At 44.2% G+C, this 22,914-nt stretch overlaps 1 protein-coding gene across 6 annotated transcripts in view; it reads right to left on the bottom strand.

Annotated features, from left to right (window-relative positions):
• Positions 1-22,914, bottom strand: part of HYCC1 (hyccin PI4KA lipid kinase complex subunit 1) — a 431,878-nt gene that overhangs the window by 159,322 nt on the left and 249,642 nt on the right. For all 6 annotated transcript variants that reach the window (XM_078663565.1, XM_078663562.1, XM_078663567.1 and 3 more), the window contains one exon: positions 18,983-19,078. In XM_078663565.1, coding sequence (XP_078519691.1) covers positions 18,983-19,078 — 96 coding nt within the window. The remainder of the gene's footprint in view (positions 1-18,982; positions 19,079-22,914) is intronic.

Raw genomic sequence — 22,914 nt, 5'->3', positions numbered from 1 at the left:
TGTGCGACCAGATAAACCCGCTGCTTCTTAGTTTCGACAAGAACCACGGACTTTCATTAAGCTCTTGAAACACAGCGGAAAATTAAAAGCACTTAAGTACCCCGGGGATCAATACTGCCCATCAAACGCCGACTTATTCATCCGTGTGGCTCGCAGTCACTCAGTAAAAGCGTGGAGAGGTGACGAGCGGAGTTAAACGCATCTTGACAGCGCCCTCGGCATTACTTTCGCAACGCCTGGCTCTGAATGTAGCACGCTCAGATAAGAACGCAACGCAAGCAGTGACGCGGCAACGCCGTTCACGCGGATATCTCCCCTCGCTTGAACATGGATGCTTGCCACTCTCGCTTTCAGAATGTCTTACAAAGGTAACGAGGCACTCTGGCATCATTCTGACGTCATCGTTATGGTACATTACAGATCTGACAACTTTAAAACAAGCATTTACAATGCAACGGTTTCGCCTTTGCAAAAGTTAGAGCTATTGGCATTGTAAATGACACATTTTTTATTTATGTGTTGGATTTGAAAACAGACAAATAAATGGCATTGTCATTTACATTGCCAACAGCGTAATCTCTCGCAAATGTAAGACCTATTGTACCCTACTGGACGAGCTCAGCAGACAGCAATTACTACCACACACCCACACACCCAGAGCCAGCCACACACACACACACCCACACACCCAGAGCCACACACACACACACCCAGAGCCACACACACACACCCAGAGCCACACACACCCAGAGCCACACACCCACACAGCCAGAGCCACACACACCCACACAGCCAGAGCCACACACACCCACACACCCAGAGCCACACACACACACACATAGCCACACACACACACACACACACAGACACACACACGTCCACACACCCAGTGCCACACACACCCACACACCCAGAGCCACACACACCCACACACCCAGAGCCACACACACCCACACACCCATAGCCACACACACCCAGAGCCACACAGACCCACACACCCAGAGTCACACCCACCCACACACCCAGAGCCACACACACCCACACACGCAGAGCCACACACACCCACACACCTAGGATGCAATGACAGAAACACCAACATACAAGTCGGGTGGCACACTATGTTAAGGCAGATTTTTATCGTATATGTTTTTAAGCCACGCCCTTAATTACACTGGCCACGCCCCTTGTAGAGACCCTCCAGTTTTTCGTCCCAGTTAAAGCCCTGCTGCTCCCTACGTGTTCCTCCATACACGGCGAACCCTCCCCATGGCCCACACATCTCCCCATATCTCAGCAGTGATCTTCGGTGCCCTTCACCCCTCCTCCTTGTGCTCCTCGCGCCGCGCTGGCAAAGAAACGTCTCCTCATATTTGTTGGTATAGTTTGGTGCCTTTTAAAGGCTGAGGTGTCGACGGGCACCCCTGGCAGTACCAGGCCCCGGCCCTGCTGGCCTTCATGGTGCGCTCCTGCCCGGCTGACTCTGAACAGCTCCTTAATGAAAAAAAAACCGTAGCAGTGACAGTACGCAGCTAGTATGAGTGTCGTTGTAATACTTTTTAAAGTCACAATAGCCGTTATATTTTGTACTTTCAAGCTTGTGACTAATAGATTACTGGGCATGTTTACATTATGGAAGTGGTCGGTAAAGTTGTATTTCTGTGTCGGGCCCTCACAAATGATGAAACAGTATGTTTCGTTTATTGTGTAAGCAACAAGATAAATATTCCCGTTCTAGAGCCTCGTGCCCCGCCGAGCACCAGCGGTCATGCATCTGAGCCCTCCCCGGCCCCCAGCCCCATACGGCTGGACTGAGGAAGGGGGTGTCTTCCACTTCCATTGAAGCCCAATCTGCGCAGAACAAAACCCTCTGCCGAGATCAGACTTGAAGTAAATAAACATAAAACGTCGGTGTTCAGCAGGAGGAAGACAAGGTCATGGATCGGTATCCAGTATTGTAAACTATTAAAACATTTTCCGGCCCCCCCTCCCCCGTTGAGCCAGGAACCAGCAAAGTTCCTGTGTGATGCACTCGGTGCTGCAGAGTTGACATGTATCCATCCCCCGCACCCGGGAAAAAGAATACACCAGGATGGAAATCGTGTCCCAGAGCACCGATCACGCCTCCATTCATTGGCTAACCCCAGCCGGATCGAATTCTCCCTGTAGCCTGCATCTGCTTCTAGCTCTCCATACCATAAGCCTCCGCCCCCCGTTACTCTCCCTCCAGCCCCGGTATCACTCGAACCGCCTACACCACTCTCCATTCACTCCTCGCCATCCTGGTCTTCATCACGACCGCCCTCCCTTTCTCTCGATATCCCCTCCACCCTGCCTGTCCACTGTGTCACCCCCACCAAGAGCCCCAAGTTGTCTCCGACCCCCCCGGGCTATGACAGCCGAGTCTGTACCTGAGCAGCTTGGCAGGGCCTTCCTCACAGCATCGAACACAGACAGTAGGCGGGAGGGAGGAGGCACGGACAGTGCGCGGGCGGGCGGGAGGGAGAAGGCAGGACAACGGGATCGAACACAGACAGTGGGCGGGCGGGAGGGAGGAGTCACGGACAGTGGGCGGGCGGGAGGGAGAAGGCAGGACAACGGGATCGAACACAGACAGTGGGCGGGAGGGAGGAGGCACGGACAGTGGGCGGGCAGGATGGAGAAGGCAGGACAACGGGAGGGAGGGCGGGGGATAAACAAGACGAGGTAGGCTCGGATGAACTTAAGAGTTCATAGATAGGTTGGACAGCATCGAACACGGACAGTGGGTGGGCGGGAGGGAGGAGGCACGGACAGTGGGCGGGCGGGAGGGAGAACTTCGAGAAGGCACGGAAAACGGGACGGCGAGAGGGAGGATGTGGGGGGCGGGACTTAAAAAAAGAGTCAGAAACGCCCACGATTCGAGTTCTGATGGGGAAAGAGTGATTGACAACGAGGTCTTCCAATGGCTAGCCTCCATTTATGGAGCTAGCCAATGGAAGAAGGGGTGGGTTCAAGTCCCCCATACTGTTCTAAAATTAGATTTCGCCTGCGCGAACGCTGCTGCGCAGCGGATCGCCAGGCGAAACCTAAAAACGTTCAGTGTGTGAAGGAGGAGTAGGGATCAGAAGAGAGGACCCTGTGAAGGGAGTAGATGCAGAGCCCATCGCTGCCTTACCAGCCATGGAGGGACACTTGGCATGGGGTCACGGAGAGTCCAGGGATAGGCTTTCTTCCTAGCCTCTGTCCTGTCGTCTCACTGTCAGACCCCACTCCCCAGCCAAGCTCACTATTCATTTACTTCTATCTGCCCCGCAGCCCTCCCTGTCACCACCTCTGCCTCCCCCCACCGTCTCTAGATCGCACCGTGCCCTCCCTGCCCAGTCTCTGTTCGCCACACATCCCCTGCTCACTTACACCCTACGTCCATGTGTCATATGCAGTTGTAACAAAAGTGAGTGATGCTACATATATATTGCAACTCTGTGATTAGCTTCTCCACTCCAGAATCTTTGCATTCTGGGACACGTAGTCCTGGTTTCATATACGGGGATTAAGAAAACACCAAGTTTCACAATGCAAATTAAAAAAACCTAGTCTGAGTTCCCGAACAGGTAGCCTCAAATAGAAATGGAACATTTGGCAGGGCTGACCTGGGTAATGACTTTGTCTTACACCCTACCACTTTCAAATTTCACCAGCCACCACTGAAGGGAAAGGAGGGGAAAGCATTCACATTTTAACATAAATAATATTACAAAAAATAGAAGATACGATATCTATGACAAAGTATTAGAGGCAACTCAGGCCATCTATAAATATGTATGCGTATGTGGCGTAAGTATGCGTATCTGCCTAACCTTTTAGAACGCACAACTGTAAAAAGCAAAGGTTTCTTACTAAACAAGCATTTCCAATACAATAGGTCTCGCATTTACACGAGAGCTATTGGCATTGTAAAACACCATGTCTTTTATATATGTTTTGGTTTTTAAAACATAAATAAAAGGCTAACAGCCAGATTCATCAAGCCAAAATCGGCTCGCAAAGGGCCAGATTCTGAGAATCTGGCCCTTTGCGAGCTCTATTTTTGCATTTGGGATTCATCATCCCAAATGCAAAAATCGCTATTCTAGGAAAAACGCTAAATTGCGAATAATTGCATTTAAGGAATCTCAATTTGAGATTCCTTAAATGCAATTCATGAACCATTTTAAAATTGCGAATTCGCAATCTGGGGCCGCTATTTACCGCGAAGTCTAACTACGTGGTAAATAGCAAAAACTTAGAAAAAAACACTTTAGTGCATTTTTCTAAGTTGTATGTTACACACACACATGTCCATTGGACATGTGTGTGCGCAACACCAGTGTACATTAACATTTCAGGGGAGCTACAGGGTGTCCCTTGAAATCGCTTCCTTATTTGCGATTCGCTAATTGCTAATCGCAAATAAGGAATGACTCCCCATTCATTCCCATGGGCCTTTAGGCCCATAGGTATGAATGGGAAAGCCATTCCTTACTTGCGATTAGCAATTAGCGAATCGCAAATAAGGAAGCAGTAGAAATCGCAAAAAAGATTGCGATTTCTACATGCATCCCGTTTTGCGAGTCTTTAATAGCGATTCCTTAAAAATCACTATTAAGGACTCGCAAAACAGGACTTTGATGAATCTGGGGGTATGTCCTTTACAATGCGAATAGCTTAAACTCTCGCAAATACGAGACCTATTGCATTGCAAATGCTTGTTTGACTTTTTTGAACTTCTTCATCCCTAGTCTTCTAGTGTCTTGGCTGTGGGTGTGCAGAGCACCCGGAAGGCTGAGCTCATCAGACAGGTGGATACAGGTGCCAAGAGTTGTTCCTAACTACTACTAAGGCATCCTGCACTCACTGGTGGAGTAATTATGGACCAATTAAGCACTATGACTGACTTAAAGCATCTTTTAAAATACAAAAACAGGTCAGATCATTCAGTGAGTTAAAGTCCACTCCCAACATCTTCACCGATCAGAAACTCCCTACTTTGCACCCATGAAGGGTGCTCCCATATTTCAGAGCATAGTTAACGGGGAGCTTTTAAATTATATAACACTTGACTATTATTAATAGCTCTCTAACTGCACAAGTGTAGTGCAACAAAGCACGTGCGGTGTTCATGAAGTAGGCACCGCGATTGATATTAAATAAATAAAATAACTAGCACAGTGACCGTGAAGCAGGCGCTGCACTCAGTATTGAAGTTGGAAATTTAAAAAAAAAGCACGGCGTCCCTGAAGCGAACGCCGCGCTCAACATGCAAATACACAAAATAAAACATCCACCATTTTCCCCATCAGTATCAATCACAAATAGTGCTCACTCACTAGATAAAGAAGTCAGAGTAACGTGCCACATAAAAAGTAACGTGCCAAGTAAAAGGTCAGCCCTTATGGGCGGTACCAAATAGCGAAAAGGGGGTAACAAGGCGGGACTAACAAGCCTCATAATGAATCAGAAGCCAGTATTTACCAAGAACGACACCACCCAATGAAAAATAGAAAAACGTGGGGGGAGAATGGGCAAGTCTTTTACAGCATACTCGACTACATCATGCCTCACAGAACGAGCAGTGCATGCTTACTGCCGCTAGGCTCGACCTAAAAATGTGGTGAAGTTTAAAAAAAGACTCAAGACTGAAAGCCTCACTGGAAGTCTGTGTACAAGCATTTAGAATCAATGTGTTAACTATTTCCTTTTGGTCACTAAATGAATGGGGACTTGAACATATATACAAACATGGAAGGAATTGGGCCTCGCTAAGTGGCTGAAAAATGCCCTAGTATGCAGTTCTAGACTATTGGATACGTTTAAATTCAAACATGATCTTTTCTTAACACAAATATGTGTAATAAAGTCCACAGTCACTGTGCTCCACAGCTTCACTTGCCAATCGCAAGCATAGCGTTCTTCACAAATGTGAACAAGTATTGGCAAAGCTAATAGCTCTGGTTTATGGAAGTGCCTCTTGTGCCACCGATGGGTTTAGGCACTTAATATCACACATGTACCTGGTCACTCACCCATGCACTTATACATCCAATCATTCCACGAACTCAGCACACAAATTCAACAACATTTGGAATGGTATACATTCCTCATGACTGCCCAGAGAAATAGAAACATCAAAAATGATATATTTATCTAAAAAACGTTTACAGCACTTCAAACTCATGTGTGTACCCCTGAAAGTTCACCTCAGGCAAGTGGGTCAATTAAAAAAAAATGACCAAAGCTCTGTGCAGGGCAAGCACTTTTTTTTGTGGAAGTACACAACTTCTTAATACTCCAAACATGACTCGATCCACATATTGGGAGACAGGAGTACAAGGTCCTTCTCTAGTGATGCTCACATAGCTAAAAAAACAGAAAGACAAGTAAGGTTAGGAACTGCCAAGACATTAGGTGACTAAGCCAGTGTTTAACCCAGTACAGAAGCAGTCAGATGGTAACATTGTCGATTATACTCGACTCTTAATTTGAAAATGCGTTAAACAAAGGAGTACAAGGCCCTATATTTGGAAGAGACCATAGAAACTAGTTTTCTATAATGGCAAGCAATTTGCCAACTGTGTTAACTGACTGAATCAGGAATATCAGTGATTTTGACAGCTGTTCCTGCTAGTCTAATAAACAAGCTAACATGTCCCCAGACAGTCAGAAGTCTATACAATTCCAAGAGATTCGGCATTAATCCTAAAATGTTTTTACCAAGGCGTGTCTAAACCCCAGTATCATGGATTTGATTTTTCTTAATCATATCTTATTAAGCTGACGATGGTTTACATGCTTTTACATTACATGTTAAACATTGAAGTACATTCTGTATTCTTAGTCCATCAAATCCCCCTTCTTCACTACCATCCTGCTTCTCACAGCTGTAGCATAATTTCAAGTCTCTGACGAAAGTGAAGCACCCACACTAGCAGTCCACAACTAAAAAGAAGCATGCAAGTATTTGAGAATATGATTGCAATGACTTCCTTGAGAAACTGTATGTGAGCTGAGACCTCATTGTACATTGGAAAAACAGTGCATCCTTTACTTCTCTTCTAATTTAAGGGAGCATATACAAAATAAAGGTTTTCTCTGATAATGTGGAAATTCCTGAGAGCAAACCAATCTTTATTAGAACATTGGAATGTTGGGAGCTCCATTGAAGACCAGAGAGTTCCCCCTACTTCTACGGGCCAGTAAAGGCCCACAGAGCAACATTCCAATGTTTTACAAAGGCCTATCGGAGCTCGAGGGGACCTAAACCCCCTCAAGCTTCGAGAGACCTTTGTTTTATTTGTTAGAAACATCCTGCCCTCTAGTGGCAGAATGTTCTAATAGCCTTATAGTCCTTCCAAGCGGGCTATACTGGCTATTAAAGGCCTGCTCCCTTGTTAAAGTCCCTCGCCTTCGGCTCGGGCCATTAACGCGGGAGCGGGCCTTTAATAGCCAGTATAGCCCGCTATGACGGGCTATAAGGCTATATTAGAACATTGGAGATGATAGAGTGCTCCAGGCTGCTAATGGCTGATAGAAGCCCAGAGCATCAACATTCCAATGTTTTCCTCAACAAGAGCCTGCAGGGATTTCAATACAAGACTGGAGGCTACAATTATGCATAACCTTTTATTTGCCACTCCTGACAGCAGCCACTGCAAAGAACTTCAATAAATAACAATTTAGAACTGTAATCAAACGTCAATATAAGCTTCCTGCATAGAACACTCAGCCTTTTTCAAATGCTGCTCCTGTTCAGTTAAGTATTCATTTTTTCTTATTCTAAACAGCTTTGTTGTTGTTTAAAGAGGAGGAGTGTATGTAGTTGAATGCTTAAACTTCTAATTTTCAGAAGCAGTATTTGTTAGTTTTATATAGAAGAAACTAAATTTAGGAAATGAGTAGGACGTAGTATTTTAGGAATGTAATCTGTTTAGGGTGAGGGGAATAGCTGATTAATTCTTTATTCCGCGTGTTTTCGCGAGTGAGGTTAAATTAATAAACAAGAAAGATTTAAAAGCAAGAAACATGTTTAAATGAGAACATGATTACTGTATTTCTGCAGCCCGAGGCCCCTGTCGTATGCGGAGGGGGTCGCGTGCACTCAGAGTTTGTTGTTGTACGCAATTGCTGGGTGAGTGTGAGAAGCTGGCCTGGTATATGATGTCCACTAATGTAAGTGGGCACCAGTCTAGCCAACCCGTATGGTGATTTTAAAGGTCTAAGACAACCTTAGAAAGCTCTCTAAGTGGTAGCTGTGGAGAGCACCCTTCAGGCTTGGTCCAGAAGGAGTGTAAAGCAGCTTGTTTTACCAGAATACAATCTTATAGTAAAGATTAAGTGAAAAAGAGCCACACCAAGTACTTATAAAAATAAGTATTTTATTATATAATACTCTCTAGTACGTTCCAGTATCTCCAACATTGAGATAAACACAATGCACACAATACGTTAGCAAATAAACCCAGTTAATAGCATGAAATACACAGTTGGCCCGGGGGGGGGATGGGGGGAGGCAAACCATATGCTAAGAAAGTGGTACAAGAACCACAACTCGAGTCAAGACTGTGTCGAGAGGACGTAGAAGTGCTGGGACACCAAAGAACCATCCAAGGTGTGTAGGTAGGGACCCCACGGAGGTTGTGTGCAGTGTGGAAACATGACCGTGTGCTCCTTACAACTCTATGTCAAAGTCGAGGTTACATTTTTAAAGATTAAGGACCCTTCCCTCGGACCCTGAAGAAACCCAGTGGAAGACAGAAGGTTGGAGAGCAAACCCACCCGTGGATACCCTAGTACCCACTAACCTACACCAGGGAAGCCGGTGCATAAGTGTGAAGTGGTGTCGGACACCGCCAGCAAACCCAATGGAGGACTTCAGGCAAGTGCCCCTGGTGAAAAAGGAGAAAGTGTTCGGTGGAACCCAAGGATGGATTCTTGATGAGAGGTACCTGCAATCAGAGGGGACAGAGTCTATGTCACTCAGGAGTGACCAGGAGACTTGGAAGACGAATGACCCCCGATGTCGGGTGTTGCAGGGTGGATAAAGATGACTTTCACTCTGCGGCTGTGAGGACCAGGCCATGCTGAGAAGGACCTGGAGCTGTGCATGAACTGTCCCACAAAAGAAGTCGAGTGCTGAGGGGTCGGTGTCCCGCGGGAGCACCAACAAGCCTTGGCAAATGCAGCCATCACAGGAATCAAAGAAGGAGCAACATCGGGACCAGCAAGGTCCAGGGCACTCACCAACAGCAAGGGAGTCAGGGCAGACCCTGAGCAATCCGTGAAGTCCAGAAGAAATAAGTGTGACCCTCAAGTGGACCCACAGGCCGGAAGCACTGTAGTCATGAGAGGACCTCAAGCAGCTCACCAAAAGATGGCGGCCACAATGCACACAATGCAGTGTGGCTGACGATTCTGGTCACAGGAGGTGCTTGAGGTTGGGACTACTTGGAGCCCGAAGATCTTCTTGCAAAGAAGCCAACAAGCCTTTGCAGCTGCAAGTTGAACACAATACACAGGGGTTCGGTTATTGCAATGCCCACAAGGTGTGGTATATAAATAAATAATACCGGATCTAGGTTTTACTGGACATAGTAATAACAGATAGCTCAATAAATAAGAGTCAAGATTCGAGGTAGTAGGAGTTTGCAGGTTTAATACAGCATAAAGGACAGGAACAGGACAACCTGCACAGGAATAGGATGACAGGGCCCTGCAGGGGGGACAGGGAATGAGCGCGCTGACTTTAATAACAATACACAAGCATATATACTAAAACAGTTGCATTGCAATACATATGATAGGCGGAGCAGTGGGTGTGGTCAATAGCAGTCGCGAAAGATAAGGGTGAAAGTAGGTGTAACAGGAGGCGTATACATAGACATGTGATGTAAACGTAACAGAATATGTCATAAATGGGGCGGAAACATGGAGGGGGCTACCTGAGGAGCCGGGACCTCTAACCTAATGGTGCGCGCAAACTGACAATGACGTGTTACTAGGAGAAGCTGGGGGCTATGAACTCTGCGCTAGGAGTAGAGACTGAAGTCTGGAGAGTCAGGGCGACATGTACCTAAACCCTATCTAGTATCTAATGTTTAGAGGACATGTTGATATAAACTAAGAGTCAGGAGGGGAGAGGCTAACAGACTCTAAGACTGGAGCATGCATTATTCTACATGTAGTGCGTGATGAAGAATATTAAATGACCATTAATACAGTATTTCTCTTACATGGAGACGTAAAGGCTAGACAATGACGGAAACTATTGATGCGATTCAGTAGCTTAGGAATGCAGAGAAGGAGGGCTGGACTGATAACTAGAATCATAACATACTCTTGGCAGACTCGTAGGCAGAGCCAGGCCGAGCCGGGCACTGTGAGGCAGGAAGTAAGTGAAGGGTCGAGGATACAGGTGGGGGCTGTATCGCTCCTCAGCGAGGGTTCAGGAGACAGGAGCTGAATCTGGTGTCCGGGCCCATTGGAGGCCTAGAAACGTGGACTTTACAATGAAATAACGTGCACACTGAGAAACGTGGCAACGTAACTTTACATAGGCCTGATATTCGTAGCTTTCACGAGAACTGGAAACTGGCATACTAGAGATGGACACAACTGTAATTGCGTCTTTAATCGAACATGGGGAATACATATGCATATTAATCATGCACACATAACATAAGATGGAGGACACGTAGGGACACAGAACATGGCAAAATTTACTTTTCCACAAAGGGACACTGGACTCAAACTTGGTGAGAGGGCAGGGCAGGCCTCAGGAGTTGTGAAAACCCACCACCTGTGATGGAGAGCCCACGGAGTCCGGAGGAGCTCAGGATCTGCAGACCGGTCAACTTAGTTGTGGTGCCTGCGAATGCAGGGGAGTGACTCCTTCACTCCAAGGGAGATTTCTGCAGGTGTCTTTGATGTTTCAAGGGCCTTGGAAGGTTCCTGTATGATGCAAAGGCACAGTCGATGCAGCAGACTGGAAGGGAGACTAATTCAGGCCCAAACGAAGTCCCAAGTGCCCAGACGGTAGAAGTGCAGTGGTGTCTGATCTGAACCTTTTCCCACAACGAATCTAGGGACCTACATCCAGGTAAGCAATTACGTATCCTAGAGAAAGGGTTGGGAAGATACAAGGGACCCTCCCAGGGGAGGGTCTAGACAGGGAGGAGGTTACTCCCATGTCCTTTGGTCAGTTTCCCGCCAGAGGGGAAGCCAACGGCTCCCAGGACTAGTTTGAACTGGACTATGCACAGGCACTGGCAAGTGCACCCACCCCATCCCAATACAATAAATCCTGTCTGGGAGGTGGTCACACCTCCGTTTGACAGGATGCCTATTGTTCTGCCTTCCCCTGCTGGAGCTTGGCTCAGCAGCAGGATAGCAGAATCAGGTCCCTGGGTGGCAGCCACCATTTTGGGCTGATACCGGGAACACTGAGAGCCTAACAGAGGGCTCTTCCAGTGCTTGGAATCATACCTCCCACACCACTTACTGGAGTATGATTACAACATGTTTGATACCAAACATGACAGGATTCGTAGCAGCCATTTTCGAAATGGTCATCACGTAATTACACGGTGCCCCTCTATATGGTATATGGCTGCTTCACTGACAACCCAGGAGAATGAACTCCATAGGCTGCAGGGGTGTCCTGCTCATGCAGGAGCACCCTCTCACTTAGAACCAAGCACACTGCTTTCAGGATTACAAAGGCCTGCTATAGGGGTGACTTATAGGTTTTAAGTGCTGTGACCCTTGAGAGAGGAAACCTATATCTTTAGTAAGTGGTACTAGCACTAGCTTACATAGGCTGCAATGGCAGGCCTGTAGTTCCATTTTGAATGGTCTCTCATGGGTGGCATAATACATGCTTCAGCCCATCAGACCTATGGGGTACCTATGCCCAGGGTACCTTAGTACCATTTACTAGGTACCCCAGTATCCAACCTGGGATGTACCCAAGTACTGAACTTAACAGTTTAGGGAGAAATCAGATAGACTGGGGTACTGAATAGCAGGATCGACGAGTCAAAATACAGCTTAACACAAGGCAAAAAAGTGGGAGTAACCATAGAAGCAGATCCTACTTTCCTACAGCAAGTCACCACGGTGACATAGCAGACAGGATCGTGTGTAGCTGGGTAATGGTTATTGAAGGCTTGCGTTGGCGTGACGGATCAGTGTGAGGTCACAACTTCGGTAAAAGTAGAACAAGGATTTAGTTTGGCCACCGAAATCTCGCGTGAGAACAGCGGCTATATTGGATTTGGGTAAAACCTTAAGGAAGAATAGAAAAGGTGTAAAACAAAACAAGAGTCTTTGCGATCAGCTGCGTGAAGTCAGATCATCCGAGGTGTTTGTTAGAAGAGATTAATATTAGGGAGTGTATTAAATAAGTGTATTTAGCATTTTTTTTAGGAGAAGACTTCTGAAGAGGCTAGTGTTAGTGAGCAGGTGGTAGAAGGGAGAGCAAGTGAAGAAAGTTTGAGGAGATTGATTCAGTGTGAGATGAAGAATTCAATAAGGGAAGTAGTTGAGATTGTGATGGATAGGAAGAGGAAAGAAGTTAGAAGTGAGGTGGAGTTCTAGTCTTGATCTGAAGAAAAGGAAGGAGGAAAAGAGTCTAGACCAGCCAAGAAGGCTAGAAGACTAGGCATTTGAACAAGAAAGGGAAAGATGGATTTAACTCCATGAGAAAGAGTGGTGTCCTTGGCGGCACACAAGAATATGCTGATGACGATTATACAATGGATACTGATGAAAAGGTAGGACAGATAGAAGAGAACATTTATGATGAGTTATTTTGGATGTAGATCAAGACGAGGACCTTAAATAATTATGTTAGAAATGATCAAGCATCTACGTTGAAAACAGTGGTAAAAGATCCTTTAGCTTAAGGAATATTTAACCCATATGAGTTACGACATCCAAGAAGTGCAGATTGGTGGCCATTAGATCATGTTTCAAAGTTCATAAAGCAATGGATAAGGAAGCGTCTTGAACGAGAGCTAAGGAATGTGCTAAAGAAGAATGCTCAAGGCCACAGATAGATAATAAGATTTGTTTCACTCCGAATGTGGATGCAGATTTAATTTCATACTTATTTAAAATAGGGACCAACGCAAAGGTCTTGAAAGGTCATTGAAGGAGTGCCAGGACCGATTATTACATATTTTAGGGCTATTAGCAAAAATGATGGACTTGGCAGAGGAAGCATATATTAATGGAGAACATGCTGATGTCCAACTGTTGCGAGGATGGAGTCAGACAGCAATGGTATTTTTGTGTAATGCCAATTCGGGACCTCTAGCAGAAAGAAGGAAATCAATTTTGATGAAAGTAAGTCCTAAGTTAGGTGACATGGCAAGCAAGGAACCAAGTGAAGAGGCTAAAGGTTTATTAGTTGGTGAAGGTCTGAGCAAGAGTCTCGGTAAACATGTGTCAAAGTTGATAGCTCCTGAGAAAGCACAAACAAATGTGAGGAAGGTTTTCAGAAGTGTTTTTGGCAGGGCCAGCAGACGGGTACCATATAACGGCCGGGGATTTCAGAGGTCCCAGTATAATTATGTGTAAAGAGGGTCAGGAAGAGGATTCCAGGGGTCCTCTAATTTCTTCCCACATAGAGGAAGATATCTGAGAGGAGTTAAAGGAAGTAGTCAGATAGGTCCAAGAACACGCAGTGGGTATGCAGATAACTTTTAGTTCTTCCCAAGAAAAATTAGGAGGACGTCTGAGATTATTTCAAGAAAAACTAAAGTAAATAACAAGAGATCCATGGGTTTTAAATGTGGTACAGGGATTCGAGATAGATTTTATCCAGCAGCCCATTCAGGTTACGGAACTAAGGGGATTACATCTTTCACTCGATCAGGAGGGTATTCTGGGTGTGGAAGTGAAGAAAATGTTAAAAAAGGAGCAATTTGTATGATAGAAGAACGCATGAAAAGTATTGTAAGCACTTTGTTTTGGGTAGAACAGAAGGACAAAGGGTGGAGACCGGTAATACATTTGAGGAATTTAAATCGATCTCTGGTCTGCAGACATTTCAAGATGGAGGGCATCCATCTTTTAAGAAACATGTTACAATCAGAGTATTGGATGGTGAAGCTGGATTTTAAAGATGCCTACTTCACTATTCCAATGAAGGAAAGCAGTCAGAAATTTCTGCAGTTCAGATGGAGGAACCAGTTGTATCAGTTTTTATGTCTTCCTTTTGGCCTATCTTCAGGACCATGGTGCTTCACAAAGTAGTGGCATTTTTCAGAGTGGGGGTTTTTGATTGTGTATTTAGACAACTTTTTACTGATGTCTCAGGATGCACTGGAACTGATGTAGCAGCACAAGGAAGTGATAGAGATGTTGGAGAATTTGAGTTTCTTGATAAACAAAGAGAAGTCTATTTTAAAACCCTCTCAGAGTTTGGAGTTTTTAGGGTTCACAATAGACACGGTTGGAGAGTTTTTAAGGTTACCAGAGAAGAAGGTGAAAAGAATAAGGAAAGAAGTGTTAAGAGCTTTGCAGAAAATGTCTCTGACATGGAGACATTTTTCAAGGATTTTTGGTTTGTTTTCCACGTCGATCCAGGGTATTTTCCCTGGGCCCTTGCATTATCAACACCTACAGAGGGTGAAGGTGGATGCTTTGAGGAAAGGCTTATGGTATGGGGACAGGATTAAGTTTAGTCTGGAGGCGAAGGAAGAATTAAAATGGTGGTCACAAAATTTGGAAGTTTGGAACAGAAGGGCGGATTTTAGGTTGTTTCAGGATGTGGATTTGGAGACGGATGCAAGTCTGTTAGGATGGGGAGCTCAAATAGGGCATTTGGAGGTACATGGTCAAGACAAGAGAAGGATTTTCAAATAAATTGCCTGGAGCTGATAGCAGGTTGTATGCTTTAAGGAGTTTCAGGGAGAGATTGCAGGGACAGACAGTATGAGAATGGCCAACATTTCTGCTGTGGCATTTTTTAACCGTTTGTGGGGTTGCAGATCAAAGAAACTCTCAGATGTGGCAAAAGAGTTGTGGACTTTGTTTAGAGAACAAGATAGCTTTAAAAGCGAAGTACCTTCCTGGGGTACGGAATGAGACAGTGGATTGGAATTCCAGCCATGTGAAGGATTGCAGCGATTTAAGGTTGAAGAGACCGTTTTTCAGGAAGATACAAGATGTTTTGGGCCCACTGAGTGTGGATCTGTTTGCAACAAGATTGACCTGTCAGTTGGAGAAGTATTACAGTTGGCTGCCAGATCCATGCACGGCGGGGATAGATGCTTTTCAGCAGAGTTGGACAAATGTGAAAGGTTATGCATTCCCTCCATTTACAATGATCCAAAGGGTGTTATTGAAAGTGAGAAGAGAAGGATGTCAATAGATTTTGGTAATGCTGTTTTGGGTGTCGCAGGCCTGGTTTGCAGCGATGTGGGAATTGGCATGGGAGGTTCCATTGCTGATGTTGGCATTAGAAAGTATGTTAGAAATTGAGGAAAGAGAGATACATCCTTTCATTCAGAGTGGAGTGTTGGACCTCCTTGTTTGGAAGGTTTCAGGGTAACCAGAGCATTCGAGGGCCTTTCGCAGGAAGCTGCGGAGTTACTTGAGGAACCTTGGGCACCCAGAACACAGAGAAGATATAAAGGGGTGTGGCAGTTTTGGGTTTGTTGGTGCATGGAGAGGAGTTTGGAAACTGTGCAAGCTCCCATAGTGGAGGTGGTAAATATTTTAGTGGAACAATTTAAAAAGGGATTAAGCTATAGAATGGTAAATTGTTATAGAACAGCAGGACATGTTTTTGCTGGAGGAAGATCAGTGGGTAGCAATGTTTTGGTTTGTAGAGTATTCAGTACGAGATCGAAGAGGCCTCCAAGAGCATGTTATGATGGGTTGTGGAATGTGAGTTTGATTTTAAGGTTGTTCCTTGATTGGCCGGTGAATAAATATTTGAGCAATAGGAATCTTTCAATTAAGTTAGCAACTGTTTTGTGTTTCATATTCTGTAGACGAGTTTGAGATGTGAAGTGTTTGGAAGTCAATAATAGGATTTTTTGTCCAGATGGTATGTTTTTTTAGATTCAGAAAAGAACAAAGACAAAGTCAAGTTCAGTTTTTCATCCAAAACATGAGGAATGCAGGAAATTGTGTGTGGTTGATTGTCTGAATGAATATGAGTGTAGAGTGTTAGAGAATAGAAGAGATGGTGAAAATCAGTAATGGATTTATTTTGTCAAACCATATAATGCGGTAAGTACAGTGACCATTTCAAGGTGGGTGAGGTGTGCGAAGGAAAAGGCGGGAGTGAATATGGAAAAATTCAAAGCTCATTCAATAAGGGGTGCGATGGCGAGTAAGTCTTGTTGGTATGGTGGAAGTTTGGAGAACATTTTGAAAGCAGCAGATTGGTCAAATATGGACACTTTTGTAAAACATTATTTCAGACCAATTGAGCATATGTCTGAGGTAGTTTGAAGGGCTTTCAACATGAATAATTGTAGCCTCCGGTCTTGTAATGAAATGGCGATTCTCAGATTAACATGACAAGAGAATCAGTATTTGATTAAAGACGTGGAAGACAACATTATACTGCCCTTCACGCACTTGGCTTGTTAGGAAAAGGTTTGAGTCAACTTTTTGTTGGCATGCTGCAGTATAAATTTGGTACTGGTTAAAAAAAGGCTATTTAATAGGAGTTAGAATTTGAAATTTTGTGTTTATATAGACAATGATGTGGGAGGATTTGTTTTGTACATTTATTGTTGTTTTAGTTACAGATTCCCAGACGTAAAGAAGGTAGGATTACTCGGAGAATGCTAATCATGGGAGCTGGCTAACATTCGAAGTTTTTTGGTTTTTTTTAAACCCCTACTTTTGAGGATCGGGGTTAGATCAGCTCGTCAGGCACTAATTATGTCATTATCTTGCGAATCAATCCCATTGTTATGCCAAATGATAACATTTTTAAGTGCAGCCGAAAAATGTTTGGTATAACAAGTTTGAGATGTATTATTTATGTCCCTGGAACTTAATAGCTTTTTTTATACATTTTTGTATAACTTAATGTTTATGCTGCTAGGGTGTTAATTATTATTAACTATTGCTGTATTGTTATTGTATTTTATTTATGTTATTATATATAGAGAATTAGTAATCATTGCACATTTTCACTTTAAACTGCAAAATGTGCAAAATCTTGTTATAGTATTTAATGGTGTGTTTTTATATGTGTTACTAATCTAATTAGTTATGTAATGATTTTAAATAATCAAGCAATACAGATTTATTATTATTATTACTAAACAAAAAAAGGAAGTTGGAAGTTTGTCTTCGCAGATTCATATTTAAAAGAGGCTGAGTGTTCTATGCAGGAGGCTTATATTGACTTTTGATTCCAGTTTTCCAGTTCTGGATTGTTATTTATTGAAGTTCCTTGAAGTGGTTGCTGTCAGGAGTGGCAAATAAAAGGTTATTCATAATGTTAGCCTCCGTGTCTTTAACAAAATCCTGATTCTCTTGTCATGTTAATCGTAGAGTCGCCATTCCAACCCCCTCTGGCTCTGTGAGGCCTTTGTTTTTTTAATTAGAACATTCTACACTCTAGGGGCGGAATGTTCCGATAGCCTTACAGCCCTCCTTAGCAGCTGTACAGGCTGTAAAAGGCAGTGGCGGCTAGAATTATTCAAATATGACAGGGCGCGACAGCGTCAAACTCACCATAGATACTGTTACCCTGGGTGGGTACTTCTCTCCCCGATCAGCGTCCTCGAACAGAAAAGGGAAGGACTTGATTACTGCTCAGTGGAGCACCAACAATCATTTTGAGGCTGGGGGCATGTGCAAGCAATCCCTCAGATGTTTCACAGCTATGGGATTACTGGGTGTACAGTGCACATGTTGAACTGGCTGGCAAAACCAGCCCGCCAACCCAACCTGGGCACTGCAGGGACCGCTGTAAACCTGCATTCGCAGGATTCAGACCCGCCCCCTGCACACACACAGCGGCTTATAAGCACAGATATGCCATTTTACTTATTTGTGTGTGCCTGCTGCACTCGCAGCAGCCGGGGTGACGCTCCTCCACTCTTGAGGAGGAGTAGCCCCTGATTAAAGGCCCGCTCCCTTGTTAAAGGCCCATGCTGGATGCTGGAATGGGCATGTAATTTCTGGTATAGCCTGCTACTGCAGGCTATAAAAGGACCCACCAGTATCTATTCAATAAAATGTATTTAAGCAGCACTGACGTAGCTAGAACATACCTAATTTTTCAGAATTGTGGGCATGTTAATATCCACTGAAAAAAGCTCAATTGATGTTGGTAATAGAACAAATTAAGTTGAACGTTTTCATCACTGTACATAAAGCATACTGGAAGAAATGCCCTGGGACCATGCAATATCTTGCCCTCACTAGATATCACTCAGGCACCAGCAGTCAACTATATAGCATCAGATCTTTGCTCAACCAACTCTCAGATTAAAAATAAAATAAATCATATAAGAAGTTCCCTAGAAGTTCAAGCCACAAAGCTGTGGAATGCTGTGAACCCAACTTTGAGGCCAGACCCAAACTCCCTGTACGCCAGGAAACTGCTCCAAAACTTTTATAAAAAGAGGCTTTGACAAGACCACAGCACTACTGAAAGCAAGTAAGAAAAATCTGATAGTGAAATGCCCTACAGGTCCTTTGACGAGAGCCAACTCACAATCCTAGACTTTCCAATCAAACTGTAGAGTGATTTTAGGCACCTGTGAAGTGGCGCAGCAACATATAAAACTTTCAATTAAGCCTCAAGACCGATCGGATCATAAACCCTCTGGAAGTGATTAATCTTTGTAAATTTAAAAACTGCACTGCTCAAAAGAACCCTGAGCTTGAAAACACACCCTCTGCAAGAATCCGCGGCAGGTGGGATTCCTGGATTATTCGGGGCAAAACAATATTGTCCAATCATACGGTTGCTTTTAACTCTTACCTGGAGCATATCTGACACAATGACTTCAGGGAAACGGCAGGCATGTACGTCAAGGCCGAATTGTAACATAGCAACAGGAACGACAACACTTCAAACCTGTAACGCAATACATCAAGTTAAACTAATAATAACATGAAACAATTTATTTTAGAGGCGCATTAGTAACTGTGAAAAGTTAATTGCAATTCAAACGAACTGCAGCAGACAAGTATAACAAAAGAAAGGAGAACACTGGATAATCTGACATGTATTAATAACACTCAATGTTTTTGACAGCAAGTAATGTATGGAGAACGTGAATTAGGAGTTTCTAAAAAAGGGAAAAACAAAGCATTTTGACAGTCGTGACAGGCAATGGCGTGCACCAGCGTACATATGTGTGAGCCTGAGCCCATGTATGTGGATCTATGTGTTTGTTAAAGAGACTGGTTTTATTAAAGCAAAACCTTCAACAGCCAAGAATCAATAGGTAGGACAAGCAATACTCTAATGCGTGATGCATCCAGGCGGAAGACTTGAACAGGCAAGTGGAAAAAAACAGTTACAGTCAGATATCCTGACTTTTCTGAACAATTCAGGACTTAATTTGTGGAAGTTTTTTTTGCATTAAGTGGTACAATATTAATGACAGACGTTATCGTAATCGTGCAAAAATATCTGAAATCTATAATTTTTAATACTTATTTAAAAAGTAGTTCCGTTCAGACTTCCACGCGCCTTGTCAAGTGAAACATAATTACAGTGTTACACTTAAGCAAAATATAAGACAATCTGAATCTTCACTTTTTGCATTTCTTTCTTATTTAGAAAAAGCATTTTAATCATGCAAACATGTCTGTAAGCTAGCATTTTAAAGACTTATTTAAAGGGCTCAGTTCAGGCGTCCAAGCCCCTTGTCAAGTGAAACATAATTACAATGTTACACTTAAGCAAGCTTTACGGCAACCTGAATTTTCACCGTTTGTTTTTCTTTCCTTTTTAGCGAAAACATTAAAAACTCTGTAATTATGTTTCTTCTGACAAAGGGCCTAGAAGCCAGAAACCCATAAACATAGTTGAGAGTCGCATATTTTCATGGAATAAAATGAAATGGATCAAACTAATAAGGAAGATGGATTTAAATAAGCAAGATCATATATTTTATTTAAGGCGTTCCTCAAAGATGCGGCCCAACAATGGCATGTCTGGTCTTGGTTTGCTTGAGTTTGTCTTCAGAAGGCACACTACTTCTTAGTCAGGGCAGGATTAAGCCCACCCATATGACCTCCTCCTCATATTTCCTCACTACCACCCAGCAAAATTGTTTCTCATCTCTCCATCGACCCTCTCTCAAATACATTTAATTAGTTTTAAAGCGCTGGTAAAGGCTGGCTTTGCTAACCCATTCAGCTATCCTCATGAAATATAGATCTATTATTTGCAGCAGCCTCTGCGCTACTTAACCGCATCGCTGCAGCGGCGGCTTTTCCCGCTGTGCGCGGCGATTTTAAAAACCCCGCGGTTCATGACGAGCTTAGCTCGTCATGAGCGCACGGCAGGTTACGCTCATGACGAGCTGAGCTCGTCATCAGCCTGGAAGGGGTTAAAGGAGGAGTCATAATTGCTGCTAGACAAAGGTCTCATCTTTCTCTCTAGCAAGAACATTAATCAAGAGTTATCATGACATTTTTATTGCTGCCAGAAAGCTGGAAGCACAATGAATTCTGGAGCAGCTGTTTCTAAATGGTTCCTTATTACTAAACACAGCACCCTCCTGAGGTTAGTGACCGCCTCTCCAGGTCTTCACCCAGTGCAGTTGCGCCGCCCTAAAGCGGGCCCTGTCAGTAGTTACGATTAACAGTTCCTTTTGGTGCGGGAAAATGGATTATTTGCATTGGTTTTTGCCTGCCTGCGCACAGTGAACAAAATAAGCAATGGAATTCCGATTTGCTGGCTCCATCTTCGCGCCATTATTCTTTCTCCCCATTTGTCCATGGTATTCATGCATCATGCCTCTTCCAAGGCTTAGCCCTCCCCGAGAGCATGGACCAATTACTCCTAAACATAAGCAGCGGCCATTTTAGGGTATTGTTTCGGATCTACTTTTCCATTTTTTTAAGTGCACTTTTCATGAGTGCTCCTATTTGCACTTGCACAATTCTCAGTGGCAGCAGTCAGGCGAACATGTGCGTTTGCCTTCCCTTTCCAACGCATTGTCTCAGTGTAAGCTGCGCACCGCCTGCCAAGTCTGGTTGGTAAACTGCGGCCGAAAGCATGGATGAGGGGATTGCTCACCCCACCAGAACACAGTAGACCAGCTTGCAGCATAAACTTCCAGACACTGTGGATAGTGCATTTGTGATACCAGGCAGGAAGCGTGGAAGGCAAGTATGTCCCGCCGACTGCTAGTTGATTTACGGGCATTGATGTGAGATTGGCACAGGTTGGCATCCTTGAAAGGGGGGGCTTTTTTGGGGGATGTTTGTGGGACTGTTATGGGGTTTAGTGGGCCGGTTTTTATAGTTTTTTCCTTGATATTACCAGAAACACTGCATGCATCTAGCATAAATGTATGCAGTCTCTCCTACTACCCTCGTGTTCTTTCCCACCTCCATTTCTCTCAGCTGCCATCCTTCCGTTGTCTGAGGTGTTGCCACCTCCCCCGCACTTGCACACCTTTCCTTCAGTTGAACGTGGTGTTCTTGTTCACCAAACTGCCCTGATTGCCATACTGTTCTTCCATGGCTGTCGGTTCCGTCTTTTAGTAAACAACTCTTGTCAAAGGTGTGATCCTGAGCAAGCTGCGCACTGCATGTGTCTTAAGGCTCTGATCTTCCAATAGTGACATTTTTTAGCACTCATACAAAAGCTGTGTTGGGCGCTATCCAAAGCCGGAAAACTGGTATAGGCACATGCCCGATATGTCGATTTGGTTATGGCAGAATCAGTCAGATGTCAGGTGTAACAGCATGAGCCATCTTACTGAGAGTAGAACCTTTATCTTCATTTTGTGTAGATTGGCTGTAGGAGTGTTAAACCCAAGAGCTATCTGGGAATATGTAACCTACAAGTTCAGCTACATTACAAACATGCTGCTGTTGAAGGGCGTGGCAGCAGTGCTTAATTTGAGTCGTGCTTTCCGGTGCTCAGCACCGGCACATAATTAGTTTCCGGTGCTCGGCACCGGCGCCTAAAAGTCAACATCATACTTCGAACAGTCCACCACATGGTGGCGCTGCTCATCTAATTTAGAGATGAGCAGAACAACAGTAATTTAGGATTACAATATACATTACAATTGCTAATACCTGCCTCCCCAGCCATTCCTTTAGCTTTGGGGACCTGAAATAATAGGAAATGTTGCATTTACATGTAAGAGAGATGGTTAGTAGTTGTTTTGGCAGCAATGACAAGGGCGTTGGGTGGTGCCAGCTGCAGTGGCCTCCTGGTGAGAGCCTTGGCACTTAATATTTTACAAATTAAGCACTGCGTGGCAGCCAGCTGTTACTATCTGGCAGGTCCTTGCATTGGGCACCCTAAATTGGATGCGCTTTCCAGTTGGCAGCTGGCTGAGGTGTGTTACAACATCACTGTTGCACATGCAATTGTTCTATAAACAGAAAAGTTTTATCCAGGTGTATGCTTCAGTATTTCAAGATGGCTGAGAAGGGTGGGTGCAATCCAGCAATAGTGGACACTTCCCTGCTGCAGGACACCACCAACAGAAGATAAATGGGTGATTGAATGACTAACTGGGCACATACATAAACAATGCTTGAATGTATGCATGCTTTGATGAACCAAGGAATTATTGACTTCGTAAATGGATAGACAAATTGTAGATGCACGCCAGCAAATGATTGAATACATGAATTACCTCTTCAGTTGATGAATACACTTTTGACAGTGTGTATGAAATATTTCCTTGTTGCATTAAAAAATAAATGATTAAA

The sequence above is a fragment of the Lissotriton helveticus genome, chromosome 10 (genome assembly GCF_964261635.1).
Source record: "Lissotriton helveticus chromosome 10, aLisHel1.1, whole genome shotgun sequence".
Taxonomy (NCBI): Eukaryota; Metazoa; Chordata; class Amphibia; order Caudata; family Salamandridae; genus Lissotriton; species Lissotriton helveticus.
The sequence above is the reverse complement of the archived record's forward strand: the minus strand, read 5'-3'. Positions and strand labels throughout refer to the sequence as shown.